Source organism: Eucyclogobius newberryi, unplaced genomic scaffold, assembly GCF_026437365.1.
Source record: "Eucyclogobius newberryi isolate DKJ021-1_F unplaced genomic scaffold, fEucNew1.0.hap1 SCAF_19, whole genome shotgun sequence".
NCBI classification, from domain to species: domain Eukaryota; kingdom Metazoa; phylum Chordata; class Actinopteri; order Gobiiformes; family Gobiidae; genus Eucyclogobius; species Eucyclogobius newberryi.
In genome coordinates, this window is record NW_027315823.1 from 23,142,073 (window position 1) to 23,157,191 (window position 15,119).

Genomic DNA, 15,119 nt, shown 5'->3' on the forward strand with positions numbered 1-15,119 from the left:
GTTGAATGAGGTATTTCAGTTTTTACTTTTTGTTGTTGGTTACAGTTGTCACAGTCCAGTAAATCAAGTCCACATATGCATATTCTCCTACTCTTCAGTGTATTGCATTTCCCAACTCAAACTCCTCCCCTTGAGTCTGGAGTATTTGTCGTTGAATGCTGAAAAGCGGCCACCTGCTTCAAGCCCCAGGGCATGTGAAGTAATTATAGATTCATAAAAGGTTTAAACATAGGTTACTACAGCTTTAAATGTCATCCAGTCTTTAATTAGTGTTCCCCTCCTGGTGTTTGAACACAACAGTGAAAGATGTTTGGCCACAAAAATATCATCCACCTGAACAATAATTAAAAAAAAATTATGTTGTTGCATTTTATGTTATAAATGCAGGGGACGTTTTCGGTCATCCAGTAGATTTCAATTGAAGTTCGATTAACCTAGGTTTGTTAATCTAGGTCATTTGTGAATGAATGTTGTGAGAGTTGGTTAATGTGCTGTAGAAAGGAAACGCCCTCATTATTTAATCTGGGGAGAGGAAAACTCAAAGATTATATTATTATGCTGTAAAGTTTTGAAAAAAAGGAAATAAAAATTAAAGTATTTACTTGTCTGTGCAGTGATGACTTCTTTCCAAAGTGAATACAGATAAAGGTGTTTATCACTCCTACATGAACATATCTCTGAACTGGTAATGCATTGTAAACACGGTCAGTTGTCATATCAACAAAACCAAGAGATTCAGCGCCTCATTTCAGAAGAACTGACTCACTGGGAGTGCCCAGTGGCGCTGTAATCACAACATAATCATTGATTTTCTCTTGCAGGCGCTCATGTGGCAACAGTGACGGGCACATTCACACAAAGCCTCTGAAGGTTTCCTTAGACCTCAGCATATGTGGCTGTTTAGTCATGGTGGTAAAGTCACAAACTATATCATCTGAGTCATATGCGCCAGTCTGTTGGGCAGAGAGTGTTCAGGAGGACCCATCAGCAGTGAGGCTGTGCACTTCCTCCAAATTACAATCAGCATTTCAATTATTACGCTATTCAATTACAAACACCTAATTGGAAATGCAATTAATACATTTCTGTTCAGAATAGGGATATCACAATATCAAATATGCCCGTTGGCTAACATGTTACTATTCCTCTAGTTTGTGACTGGCTTTACAAAACTGAACCTTCTGAAAGACAAAATAACATTAAACAGCCAGATAATATATTTATTTTTTATGGGCTATATATTGAACAAAAAATACTTGTCAGGATTATTATTTTCTGGTTATTACAATAATAGTATATTGTGACCTGAATAATCTTGACATCCCTAGCTCAGAATATGTGCTCTCATTCTGCCACTGACAATCTGGAGCCACATTTATAATCCATTCTATAGACGTTTTTTAATTAAATGTATTAGGTCTATGCTTTCTCTACGGGTTTATTTTGGCAGTATAGAAGTAATTGTGATTGTGGGATAGATTTGCAATACTCAGAGCCACATTGTGACTTGGATGTGTTTGAGGAATTCTGACAGCTACATTGTCTGGTCTGGAGGAGTCCTACAGGCCCAAAAGTCTCTTGATCACAGCCAACTAACAATGTTTCTAAGGGGTAAGAAAGAGCTTCCATCGTGTTCACTTGATACACAGGAAGCACAATTCTTGAAGAATGTGTACAGTCAACAGCATGTAAAACATTAACTTTATTGGCACTCGGCCACTGGTGCCATTAACACTTAACGGCTGCCACTCTCAAGGCCCTGGGAAGCTTTTACACCTTGTCTGTGTAACTAAGTGTTCAGTTCCTCCCCTTATCTATCACAGTCTTGAGAAACATTAAGGGATCTAAGGGAGTATTAACATAATCATTGCTGTATTATATATTTCTGGTACATTCATTCACTCGCTGCACATTTTGTGAATGAAAAATTGGCTGACGTAATGTGTTGAGAATCATTCTGTTGTAATAGTTAAACCTTGAACTGGATGATTCACAAAGAAAACAACATATTTAAGAACAGGTTAAAGTTTTCAAGTTGAAAACCACTACAGTACATTTATGAGAAAGTACTTGATCAAATATGGCAGTTGTTAAATGAAATGGTACCACATGGCATTTCAGACTCAGGAATGTGCTATTACCAATACTTTAAACAGTGAAAAGAAAGGGCAATTTTGGAGTTGTGTGTACTTTTGGACAAGGCCCTGGCCAGCATATACAGTGAACGCCCCGGTTTATTGGAAGTTGCATTGCAGTAGGATATAGTTCTCTGACACATAAAGTCATTTATACAACTATTTATAATGTACACAAGACAGGCTAAGTAACTGAAAACACGTGTTTGGCAGCCATGCAACAAAGTGATTATTTCATACATGATCATACATGACTACAGGGTGTTTCTGATAAGATTTACTTCAAATCATTTGTGAATGTTTTTGTTTATTTAGGGATTGAAGATGAAGCTTTGAGAGCTTTCAATGACTGCCAGTCTCCTTTGAGTGTAGACATTCACAAATCAGGGATGCAGAAACACATTGAACAATATTCTGTTGCTGTTTCCAGTTTAATCTTCCACTTAAATCACGCGAGACGTAAAGGCCAACACTTTTCTTTTACAGACGAAACATATTGCCTAAACACCCAGATTTTACTACCAAAAACTAACCATAACACAACTCCTCACGCTGTTACATCTCTAATCATGCATGTACTGTGCCTATTGCAGAGCACAAAACCACCTTTCATGTCTCATAAAGCAAATCAACACCTCAAACTGTCTTCCTTCAAAACAGGACACAGACAATGGAAAACATGTGAGATCAGGAACACGTCTGTCTCAGTTCCCTAAATACTACTTTGTTGCTGTCCACACTGTCATGCCACACTTTGCCCCTAGTTTGGAAAATCCCTTTTTTTCCCTTTATTTATTCAATTCAAGGAAAGGGGATGAATCCTACTGTCAAAATCTAGTTTATCTGTTCCTTTTCCTGGACTGAGCTCATATCCAGAGCGAGTAAATCTAAACGTTTTGCGATACTGATACATTCCGTCTGTAAGCAGTGTTATCATCTATGGCTTTGATGACCAGCTCCTAACATGTTGGTGTACGTGAAGCCATGGGAATGAGCGAGAACGCATTTCAAGTGACGGAGAAGAAGGGTCTTTGTTGAGAGGGGTCAACCGCAGTGGGCAGATGGACACAGCAGCAGTGTGGCCTGGGTTGTGAGAAAAGCCCTCCCTTGATCGGACTTGCTGTGCTGTGTGTCCAACAAATGAAGATGAGTGACTGTAGTGAGGAAGATATGGCTGTTTCCTGTTAAGATCCCGATGCCAGGTTTGACGGGAAAATGTCATTCTAAAGTTGAGGTTTACCACACTTAAAGTATTCTACTGCCATTTAGTGTAAACCACATTGAGATCAAACACTGTGGTGGAAGAAGTGCTGCATGTTGTTACAGAAAAGTAAAAGTACAGATTCAGGAACAAAGGGGTTACTCAAGTCACCGGGAAAGTATTGAAGTAACATTTTACTTCTAGACAAAAAAGTGGTGATCTTGATAAAGAATAGTTTTTTTTTTCCTGTTTGCTCAAAGCTGAGACTGGAATTCAAACCCTTAAGTCAAGATGTCAACATGAATGCATTAAAATAACCCCACAAACCATATGCAAAGTACTTCTGAGTCCTTTTAAAACATGTAAAGAAGTAGAAAGTAAACACGTAGCCACAGTAAAATGAACTAACTAACTGGGGCTGAAATCCATTACTACAACTGCACCTCAATTACTACTACCGCACCATTGCAGTACTTTTAGTTTCTGATGGAGATGCTTTAGCTTTGCCTGAAATGTTCCAGAGTGTGGCATCAAATGTTTAAATCTCCATGGAGAGGCCAACTTAGATTTACTCATGTTTTGTTTTTTACCAACTTAAAACGCACAAATACAAGTGAATGCCAGAGTGTGAAACATTCCAGGCAGAGCAACACTGTCTTCAAGCAGACAAGCTACATATTGCGCCTTTAACATTCCTCTGAATCACCTGCTTGTTTTCAATACCTTATGTCATTACAGCCTTTAATTAAAAACAAGGCAAACAATGAGTGTTCAGTGGTACAAAGCCACCAGTAATGATCAGCCATAAGCTTCTGGCGGGAAGTGAGATGTGTTCCTTTGATTAAGCTGCTAACAGTACGGCACAGAAACTGCACTGTAATAACCGCCTTTGTACTTTATCCTATTAGTCTGTGCCAGCAGGAGGATGACCTGTCTGCTGCCATCACACCACACATTTCTCTACAGGGGAACGCAGACCGGCTTTAATGTGGCACAGGCTGCAAAATAGTGGGAGCGTAGGCCTCTGCCAAAGTGTGAAGTCACAAAACCCACACCGTTTTGTTTCTTAAAATGGTGTGTAATAGTGATTTAAAGGAGCCACAACAAAACGGAGAAATGCCCATATGTCATTGTGGACATTTTCTAGACTTTGAATTAAAATAGATAAATCTATTCGACTCACGACAACTTCCTCTTAGTGTTTTGCAAACTTGAGACCGCATCTTTAAACCTCTCTTATGTCTTCCCATTGTTTCGTGAAGCATGGCATGTTGTTTCCCCCTGAAAAAAAGCTTCCTATTAAATGTAGCCACTATGTACGGCCCAGACAATAATGAAAAGCCAGAAAGAATGTGAAGAATGTGGCCGATAGTATCTTTATGTTTTGCTGTTTGCAAAGTCAATTCACCACATTGTGTCCCTTCTGAATTGGTCTTTTCATGTTGGCAGTCGTTAAAAGGGCACACAGCCTCTGGTTCTCAAACTATGTGTTGTTTAAACCTTTTGGTGTGTCGTAGGGGTTTCCATGTGGAATATTGTACACTTTATCTCAGTAATTCAAGTCAAAGAAAAAAGGCATGTGTCAACTAAGTATGCACCAATTGACTGGTTTGTTCTAACAGGCAGAATACAACTTTATTATTGAATAAAAGCACATTTACAATCATGTTTACTCTCCGGAAGCAGTAGAGGTGGGCAAAAATGACAAAAATGAATAACTCAATAATGATTTGCGATCTCGATTATTCAATGATTCATTATTTAACATTATTCAGTCAATATTTTAACCCCTTAACATGAGGGACTATTTCCCCAAAACTAAAATGAGCCCCATTTCTGAGACCTTACGAGTATAAACAAGTGGCTGGACTCTCGTCTCTTGACCATCTGTAGTCTTGGCCTCTGCTGTATGATTAAATCGAATTAGAAGTGTGATCAAACTCTGCACAGATGATTATCAGATTTTAAATTCTGCCAAGATTTCCTTTGGTAATTATGAGCAGTGAAGCTGGTCTGGAGGAGGGGCTGATTGACACTCGTATGGGTTTTTACAATGACTCTAATTTGACATGTTTGATTGGAGGGTTACAGTTTTTAAAAAAGATATTTAAAAGAAATACTTCCTTCTGTCAGTTGTGGACAAAAAGGAATGAATTAAGAAACCGAGGGCTCATCATAACAATACATATGGAATTTCCAAAAATGTGCCTGTAAACGTCTGGGTTTGGGTTCAAGTCTAGCACAAAACATTAATGGACAATAACATTAAGCACTAAAGGTCAGTAATGAAGCCTGCGTAAGTTCTCCTGGAAGACCTAACCTAAATCTGCGTCGGCCTCCATGGAAGGACCCCTCTCCCCAGCGCCATCATCGCACTCAAGCGGGCGTGGCCTGTCCGTCTGTGAGAGTCAGATCCCTCACTTCACCATGGACTCTTCCAGGTTTCTGCGCTTATCCCAAGAGGTTATGCAGTTTTTCCCGGCCAAGAAGGATGGTAAAAGGACGGGGGGCGTCCGCGTCATGGCCCCTACACCTGCTCCTCATCCCCAATCAACGCTCTCAGTCACTCCTCCCCGCTCCAATCAACGCACAGGCGGTGGCATTTTTAAATATTTTTCTTCCACCTCTCTTGAAACGAGAAAACTATTAATGAAAACGTATATGAAGATGTTTCTCCAGGACCGTGTGCAGCATCATTCCAACATTCCTGTGTGTTTTTGAGCTGAATATCTTACAAAACATAAAAACCAGTGTAGAGCACAATAAATGACGCAATATAAAGGTTCCAGTTTATTATAAATACAGTACAAACAACTATTTACAGACGTGTTGATAAAATAGATTATTACTAAGGTGCTTTTGGTCAGTACACTTCCATTCATGTCCCGAGCAGGCGGACGACCTCCTCGTTCAAGTGCAATAGTGTTGGAGTGGGTTCGCCCTGCTACAGTCTGTGGGCACATCCTTCCTAGGTCACAGATGCTCCTCAACAGATAGGCGCCGTTCCATTTGGTGAGCTAAAGGAGATAACAAGAAGCAACCGTCAGCTTTGACTTCTCAAGAGGGATGAAGGTCTCGTTCACGGTGCAGGTCTGCATCAATAAATGAGAATAAGGCTTTCTTTGACCACGGCGGAATCAATGGATGACGCTTTTGACTTTGATTCGTAAATTATTGACTGCCAACACGCACGGCTTTTGGGCATTGTCACTACTACAACCACCGCAGGAGCTTGGGGTGGACAATGTGGTGTTTTGCTGGGACATTGCCAAGTCCCTATGAACATTGTTTGATCTGTTTTTCACTGTCGCCCCTCGAGGGAATTGCTGTTATAAAAATAAATCGAATTGACTTGAATGGCAAAAATGAATATAACACTTTTGGTTTTCTCATTGTCCTATTGTCTCCCCTTGAGCAGGGTCTTCACGTAACAGTAACGCTGGAAAATGAGCTTGTTTGAACCCTCTGTGCTACGTTTCAGCACTATTTTCATTCATTGATGCGCACCTGTGCTCTGCTTTTACAACATTTGGTGAGATTTAATGAGATTTGATGAGATGCAGAGAAGAGCAATCAAGCATAACATTATGACCGCTTGTGTTTACCACATCAGAGTATCCCCCATATGCAGAACATTCAACATCTAATACATTTGTGAATATCCACCGTTTCTTTTAACCACTCACAGTTAAATATAAACCCCCTACCTAAAAAAAAAGGCAACATACAGATACTGAGCGTGGGTAGGCGTTCTGAAATTATGAATAGAGATTAAATGGAAATGTAAAACGCATATGGCCCACCCCTGCCTTTACTCGTCATGATGTTAGGCTTGATGGCTGTACAACATTAGCGTACAATGTGGCGTGATTTCAAAGGAACAGGCAGAAAAGGACAGATACCTGGAGGTAGAGGCCAAACTATAGATTTTGGAACTGTAATAACTCCGGCTTCAGGTCTTCTCTGGTGTCATAAGAGCTACAGTGTCATCAAATAAGGAATATGTTTTACAATTGTGCTGCTGAAATGGGTACAATACATCTGTTTGCTTGGTTAATAGAGGCCATTTTACACACAAACATAAATATATATATATATTTTTAAACTATGATTGTTTTTAGATTTTTAGATTACATTATGGCCCTGATTCAAATTTGTCTAAATCATTTTCTGGCAAAGTTTTAAAGACGATTTCCAGTAAGGATCTCGGCACCAGCCAGGAGGCAAAAGTATACAATTTCCATAAATGGAGACTAGAACGACGTTTTTCACTCTGCACAGCTATTTTGTGTTACTATTAGCATTATTGAGCAGCATCACACCAGCTTCACTCTTGTTTAAAAGAAGCAAAAAAGGAATTCATCTATATAACCGAAAAATAACAAACCAAAAACATGCAATCAGTAATCAGGTTGGCACTTACCCTTTTCTCTTGTTAAGATACTTGTGAAGGAAAAATACTGCTATACATGCGACTGTAGAGTAAAAAAAACATTCACGTTAGACTCTGGCTTTGTTCAGCTTTTAGTCAATTATCCAAATTACCTAATGTAACGCACACCACACTGATGATTACAGGCTCGTATCCTGAAAAACAGTTCAGACACATTCACAGAACATGCCAACGTTTGGATATCGAAGGCTCCAACTAAACTCACCAACATCTTTTTTTGTATCTATGATGTCATTATTTTGATCTCCTGAAAGACAAAATGTTCAGGGTTATGGTTAAGTTTAGTCAGAAGACAAACCACGACAAATACAGACAAAGCTTAGCTACATTTCACCATCGGATTTGTGCAAACTTGTGAACTAAAGCGACGCATGAGCTCAGAGGGAGGGAGCGTTCTAGAAACATGAAGCGTTCAGAAGAAGTGTTCAAACAAGTTGTGACTGATACTGCTTTGAATACAAACCATACATCATTGTGCAATTTGGAAATATCAAATCCTGTATATAGCATGTGTTTACATCCATCAACTAAGAAAACACGTATTTTCCGGACTATGAGTTGCACCTTTTTTCATAGTTTTGGCCGGGGTGCGACTTATGCTTATACTTATATACTTATACTCCGGAGTGAATTATATGCGATTTTGTTTGTTATTTTAACACTTGCAACCGCATTTCATACTCCAGTGCGACTTATTGTGTTTTTTTCTTCTCTATTATGCATTTTTTGGCTGGTGCGAAAATACAGTAAGTAATGAACAACATCCTGGGACAAAGAGGAAACTGGATCCAAGATTAGGAATGTCTAGTATTTTGAGACGGATATTTTGATACAATAAACTAGTGTTGTCACGATACTAAAATGTCTAACTTGATACTAAGTAATGTAGTCGATTCTTGATAGGATACCACACATTCTCAACATAAATGAATAGCACTTTTGTTTATTGAACATTGTGGTCTTATAATATAGTTTTGAAATTGTTCTGTTTGTTTTATCCCGTTAGTTTTATCCCGTTAATATCATTTTTTCTTTGTTTCGATACTTTCTCATTTTGATACTATTGATTAGCGTCTGATTTTCCATACTTTTGACCTCCCTACGGTAAAAAAAAACAAATGCAATTGCTCAGGTTAATGTAGTGAACACATTAGAAATGAGATACCTTGAGAATAATTAGTTGATATTATGGTAGTTGTAGTGTTGTCCGCACCTCTCAAAATATCTTCACCTTTGAACACAACAGGAATCAGTGTTACAAGATACAACATATTATCTTTGCGTGTGGTGTACTTCTCCCTGGTATACAGTGAGCCCATGATAAAGTGTTACAGTCCATGCAAGAGTCCATGCAGTTGCACAGTGGTACCTCGTGCGAACAGTGAGACAGTTGAAGTGGCGCTGGATGTGTGAGTGTTGTCTCTGGGACCTGAGCTTGTTGTGCCTGTTGAGGAGGTTTCTGGAACATTTGGAAATAACCAGCATTTTCAGTTCTACATGTCTTTATTGAGATGACTGGTCTTTCTGTGCAGTGAGGTAACGCAATGGAGTTCTTTAGCAATCAGATCGAACAATATTAATACACATAAGGACTGGATTTCACGGACTGCTTTTTGACAATGAAGAAAACTCATCTTAAAGCACAATTTAAAATGTGCAGAGCCTTTTAAATTGAGCCTAAGATGTTTTCTGTGGAAAGTATACCTTGTGCTGGAGATGTAGTGGTTGAAGTTGGTGGCGTAAATACATCCGCTTTAGTGAGACCTATAAATGAACAGATTGTGTTTGCCTCTGCATTTTCCATATTGTTAAAAGACATTTTGAGAGTGTGCATGCTAATCTAACATGCAACATGACCGCTAAGAGTTATGGAGTGACCGTTAGTCTGATAACAGCAAATACAGACAGAGATGGACAACAGAGATTTTAAGTGTTAAAATGTAAGACGACGTAACACATTCCTGTTACAGAAGAGCAAGTACTGGCAGTGGCAAATGAATAACAGCAAGTACAGGATACTTGACAAACCAGGCGCTGCACTTAATACATGGAGCTTCACATATGCGGAGCACATGTTTTTGACGTATTCCAATTAGGGATGGAAAATATACTTGAAATCTTTTGTTTATGCAAAGCGGACAACGATGTAACATATTTAGATTTGGTGCAATCAAAGTGGCAGAGATTTACAACTTAATTCAACTTCAGTGACAAAACTATAAACAATAGCATTCTGTTTGCCCAACTCTTCCAAATGTGTTTGTGAAATCCAAAGTAAAAGTAAATAACCGGTAATTAAAGTGATGGGGGATTATGTGGGATTATGTCAAAGTTTGTATTTTGTTTCAAAATGATATGACAACTACATAAAGAGAATGGCTTTTTAACACATATTTAAAATGAATAAAGTCTATACAATCTTACCGAGACACTGAGGTGGTGCGGGGTCATATTCACCCTCTTCTGTGCACTGGATCATGTCTTTACCAGTCATTGTGTATCCTTCATCACATTTATACAATATGGATTCTCCATATTTTGGATCGTTGTCTGATGAGTTCCATGAGTTTCTGCCATTGGATATTGCCTCTGGCATAGCACAAGTTACAACTTAGGATGGAAAGACAAAAGTATTAAAAACCTGATAAAAGACATTTTGTATGTGTGAAGTTTGTTTCAGACTTCAAAAACAGCAATTACTTTCACATTTGGTGGTTCTCCCCGTCCAGCCAGCATTGTAGCAGGTTTTATGACGTAATCCATTGAGCATGTAGCTGAAAAACAAACAAGGCATTTTCCATGTGTGCAACAATTGCACGTTTTCATTCATTCATTTATCGTTTCTATTTTCTGTTCTCTCACTGCACATCTTCTTTGTATTATGTGTGTGAGAAGCTGCTAGCCATGAAGCAAATGAGCTGAAATGGTTTACGGCCTTAGCACTGGCTTCAGATAAGAATGAAACTGTGCATAATAATAAAGCTCACCCTCTGGCACATGAGACGACTGCCACAGCCCCAAACAGAGTGCCCTGGCTCAAGTCGTACGTCATGAACGGCTGTGGAGGTGGTGCTCCACAATCTTTTTCTGTCAAAATAGATTAGACCGTTTTGAATGACAAAATGTACAAATATATAAAGCATTCTCCCGGTGAGTGGGACTGTTTGTAATCGAGGTGGGCAGCCTGTCGTGGATGTGGTTTTGAAGATATGCAAGATTTGAATAATGTCTATGGGGGAAAATGCTACAAAAAGGTACGATTCAAAATACATTTAAAAAAATACATAAATCATGTTGTACATTTATAAAAGGTAATATTACTGCATTTTTGTGATTACATCTTGTGACAAACATTTCACATTTGTCCGATAATTAAACCTCAACTAAAGACTACATTTAAAGACATGGATTGTCATAAAAGTGTCTGAATATCCACTTTTAACTAACTCCACTTTTATGTGTGAAAAATAAAAAAGCCACTTGCACAGGCGGGTAAAGTTGTAAGGTTACGGTAAAGTTTAAAAGTAGTTTATTTCTTACATTATTGCCTGTTGACACAAAACATGCAGTGTTGAACTTCCCACAAGCATCTTTTACCTCTTTAAAGTTGCACTCACTTTTGCAGGTCAGATCCGGAGCGCCCCATTTTCCATCGGTGCACTTCATAGTCCCAGATCCACTGGCTTGAAAATATCCATTGGCACATGTCAAAGTAATCTCAATGTTGTCTGGATATTCATTGGTCAGAAGCGATTCATCGGTGAGGACGATCCTATCTTTTGACTGAGGTCTGGGACAGTCGCCTGGAAACGAGGATGAAGTCACGGTCAATAAACAGCAACGAATGAAATTAAGCGGTTGTCAACATGTGGTATAAATAAATACTATAAATATAAATAATTCAAAAAGGCCACAGGGAACTTTATAGGAAAACGTTTGTTACAATTCAACTTGAGCCGGATGATAGAGAATTATAGCTAATAAGTGGAAACTAAATCTGGAATAAGTATAGACAATATGCCAAAAATGTTTCCACTTGCAACTCAACCAAAACCGTTTCCGCTAAGTCTGATATTTATACTGGCATCATCAGGTTGAATCTTCCAATAGCTGTATCTAAAATACAGTGGAAACCTCAAACTTAAACACTATTCAAGTCCGTTAATCCAGTAAAAGAATCCAAAGTCTCTTGAAACTGTGCCTATAATGTGTTCCTTAATGAAAAGTTCAACAGTTAATTGTCCTGGAAGTATTGTTTTATGGCAGGTTACTCACCATGTGTCCTGGCAACAAAAAGATAAAGCAAACACAGATATTTGATCCGCAGTTTGGCAGGTGCGCTCGGTGACAGGTCCATTGTCAAACGCAGCCAAAGGAGAAGTGTCCTGTCAAAAGCTCTGTCCGTCTTGAACTGATCCACGAAGGCAAAGCTCGGTGTGTGCTGCAGGGAGGGACGCACTTCACCGGAGCCTCCCACAAGAGACGCGCTCCGGAGACACTGTCAAGTTCACCCAAGAGTGCAGAGCAAACAGGAAGTGGATCTAACAATAAAACAACCAGGAGAAATCAGAAACGCGTGACAATGATATTTCTAAAAGGCAGAGCTTCTCAAACTTTTTCTGATGCGTCTCCTTTGAGAGATAAAAATAAAAAAAGTATCCACGTCCACAGCCTCTGGGACAGTGCAGAATTCACCACTAATGATATGCAACTCGTCGCTATGGATCACTTTTACCACTGCAGGTCCACGACCGTCACACACAGACTGCTTGGTATCCAATTGTTGCATTACCGCCAGACTTTATTCCTCAGACTTTTCGTAGTCCTCAGACTGTCGTAGTGCGTAAAAGTACTCCTTCCATTGCTTTGTTGCTCTTCTTGTTGTTGTTGTTGTTGTTTTATGGCGGTTGGCATCCAAGTGTTGCATTACCGCCAGACTTTATTCCTCAGACTTTGTTGCTCTTCTTCTTTGGTGTTTACACTACCACCACCTACTGTAGTTAGACTTTATTCCTTAGACTTAGACTTTATCCTTTTATTGTTCAGACTTTGTTATATTCTTTAGAAGTTCTTCTTCCATTGCTTTGGTGTTTCAAAGCTCTTGAGTTCAAAGAACGTTAGAACATCCTCTTCCTCCTTCAGACTTTATTCTTCAGACTTTATTCTTCAGACTCTATTCTTTAGGCTTTATTCTTCTCAACGTCAAAGAAGAAGATCTTCTTCTTCATCTTCATCTTCTTCGTCTTCAAGGCCCATGGGATCAAGTCAAATGCACACACATTGTTGTTGTTGTTGTTGTTGTTGTTTTATGGCGGTTGGCATCCAAGTGTTGCATTACCGCCAGACTTTATTCCTCAGACTTTGTCGTAGTCCTCAGACTCTGTCGTCGTAGTCCTCAGACTCTGTCGTAGTCCGTAAAAGTACTCCTTCCATTGCTTTGGTGTTACAAAGCCCATGAGGTCATGATATGTCTTTGTGACTAGAATAGTTGTTGTTTCAGAGACCATCCAACAGCCATAATACAATAAAGTCTGGCGGCAATGCAACACCTGGATGCCAACCGCCACAAAACAACATTCTTTTTGCACATGCTTTATATTGGTGAACAGAGACATTTGGGGGTGGTCTCCTGTCCTCGCCCAGTCTCGTAGACGCACGGCTACCAAGCAGCGACATCAGTGGACATATTAAAGCCTATAGAATGAAGCCTAAAGAATAAAGCTGTACGGTGGAAGCACCGAACGTCAAAGAAGGAGAGGAAGATGAAGAAGAGTCTCCCTGGAATAAAGCCGGTTGGTCTCTGAAACAACAACAACTATTCTAGTCGCAAAGACATATCATGACCTCATGGGCTTTGTAACACCAAAGCAATGGAAGGAGTACTTTTACGGACTACGACAGAGTCTGAGGACTACGACAAAGTCTGAGGAATAAAGTCTGGCGGTAATGCAACACTTGGATGCCAACCGCCATAAAACAACAACAACAACAACATTTCAAACGTTGGATTCTCTGAGCTGAGTGTGGCGTCCAGGAGAAATGAGAAGGCCAGAACTGATGGTTAAATGAGTTTTTATTGTTTCCATTCTGTGTCATTCAACTAGCGTCAGAGCTAGGCAAGAAGAAATAAAGAATAATTACCATTTTGTCCGTATAATCACTGTTACTAGCTCATTATATCAGCATAACTGTTTTCCATACATTTGTAAAATAAACATTTGAAACTGTTCAATATTACAATAATTCATATTACAAACCTTGTTCCCCTGTCAACTGTATCTTGATCTTTGAGTTTTTACAACTTTCTCCAGGTTTTTTTATATATATATATATATATATATATATATATATATATATATATATATATATATATATATATATATATATATATAAAAACCTGGAGACAAAACAGGGACAGAGGAGGGACAGAGGAGGGACAGAGGAGAGACGACAGAGGAGGGACAGAGGAGGGACAGAGGAGAGACAGAGGAGAGACAGAGGAGGGACAGAGGAGAGACAGAGGAGGGACAGAGGAGGGACACACAGGAGGGACACACACTAGGGACAGAGGAGAGACAGAGGAGAGACAGAGGAGAGACAGAGGAGGGACAGAGGAGGGACACACAGGAGGGACAGAGGAGAGACAGAGGAGAGACAGAGGAGAGACAGAGGAGAGACAGAGGAGAGACAGAGGAGGGACAGAGGAGGGACACACAGGAGGGACAGAGGAGAGACAGAGGAGGGACAGAGGAGGGACACACAGGAGGGACAGAGGGGAGACAGACAACAAAACATTGTGTCAGATGATGTCGCTAAAACATTGTAAATTCCCTACATCTAATTTTGAAAGGATCGACCGGACGCAGTAGCGCAGACGTCAGGCGCACCACTCACTGACGGCGGCGCAAGGAGCGTGGCGATCCGAATGAAAATAGAGCGGGACAATAGTGATTAAAGTCATCAATTAAACCAGTGTGACGCAGCTTTGTACTGCAGAAAGTCATTGGTTTCACCGGATACGGTGGTAAAGCCGGTTTGTTCAGCTGAGCGCACGTTATTCTCACGATAAGTGGCCTGTCCCAGAACATGACATGGGCGTGTCCGTGCGGAGACCAGAAACAGGGGGTTCCCTTGTGGGGGAAGCCTTTTCTGTTGTCACGGGGTAATCCTTCTGTGCAGACATGAATATTAATGCACTGACACAAGAATCAAAGTCGTTGTAAAAGCAGCATAATAAAAAAGCCTGCTCCAGTGAAGGAAAGTGCTTATGTTTCCATCAGGTTTCCATGGCGGGTTAAAGAGTAGTTTGGGGGGAGTTTCGGGGTTTTGT

General features: G+C 39.9%; 1 protein-coding gene and 1 long non-coding RNA gene across 5 annotated transcripts; one reads left to right on the forward strand and one right to left on the reverse strand.

The window, feature by feature from the left end:
- Nucleotides 1-6,109: 6,109 nt before the first annotated feature.
- On the reverse strand, nt 6,110-12,232 carry LOC140365661 (complement factor H). 4 transcript variants are annotated; one of them, XM_072452211.1, is made up of 13 exons: nt 12,065-12,231; nt 11,407-11,592; nt 10,777-10,876; nt 10,490-10,563; nt 10,214-10,399; nt 9,494-9,553; nt 9,159-9,248; nt 8,955-9,020; nt 7,995-8,036; nt 7,882-7,923; nt 7,760-7,811; nt 7,239-7,314; nt 6,110-6,353 (listed from the first exon to the last, which is right to left on the reverse strand). In XM_072452211.1, the coding sequence occupies exons 1-12, from the start codon at nt 12,144-12,146 to the stop codon at nt 7,257-7,259; spliced, it is 1,038 nt and encodes a 345-aa protein (XP_072308312.1). In that variant the 5' UTR covers nt 12,147-12,231; the 3' UTR covers nt 6,110-6,353; nt 7,239-7,256. The 4 variants fall into 4 exon arrangements, with proteins under 4 accessions (XP_072308312.1, XP_072308313.1, XP_072308314.1 ...); XM_072452212.1 differs by lacking the exon at nt 7,239-7,314 and having other exon boundaries at nt 12,065-12,232; XM_072452213.1 differs by lacking the exon at nt 9,159-9,248.
- A 1,617-nt stretch (nt 12,233-13,849) lies between these two features.
- LOC140366205 (uncharacterized) lies at nt 13,850-14,016 on the forward strand. The gene is made up of 2 exons (XR_011927872.1): nt 13,850-13,880; nt 13,914-14,016. It is a non-coding gene; the product is annotated as an uncharacterized lncRNA (long non-coding RNA).
- The last annotated feature ends 1,103 nt before the right edge of the window (nt 14,017-15,119 follow it).

Coding starts and splice junctions, on each gene's coding strand:
- LOC140365661 (XM_072452211.1), bottom strand. CDS start 12,146: ATGGACCTGTCACCGAGCGCACCTGCCAAACTGCGGATCAAATATCTG. Junction 11,593..12,064: donor TTTTGTTGCCAGGACACATG/GTGAGTAACCTG, acceptor CCTCGTTTCCAG/GCGACTGTCCCAGACCTCAG. Junction 7,812..7,881: donor TGTGGTGTGCGTTACATTAG/GTAATTTGGATA, acceptor TTTACTCTACAG/TCGCATGTATAGCAGTATTT.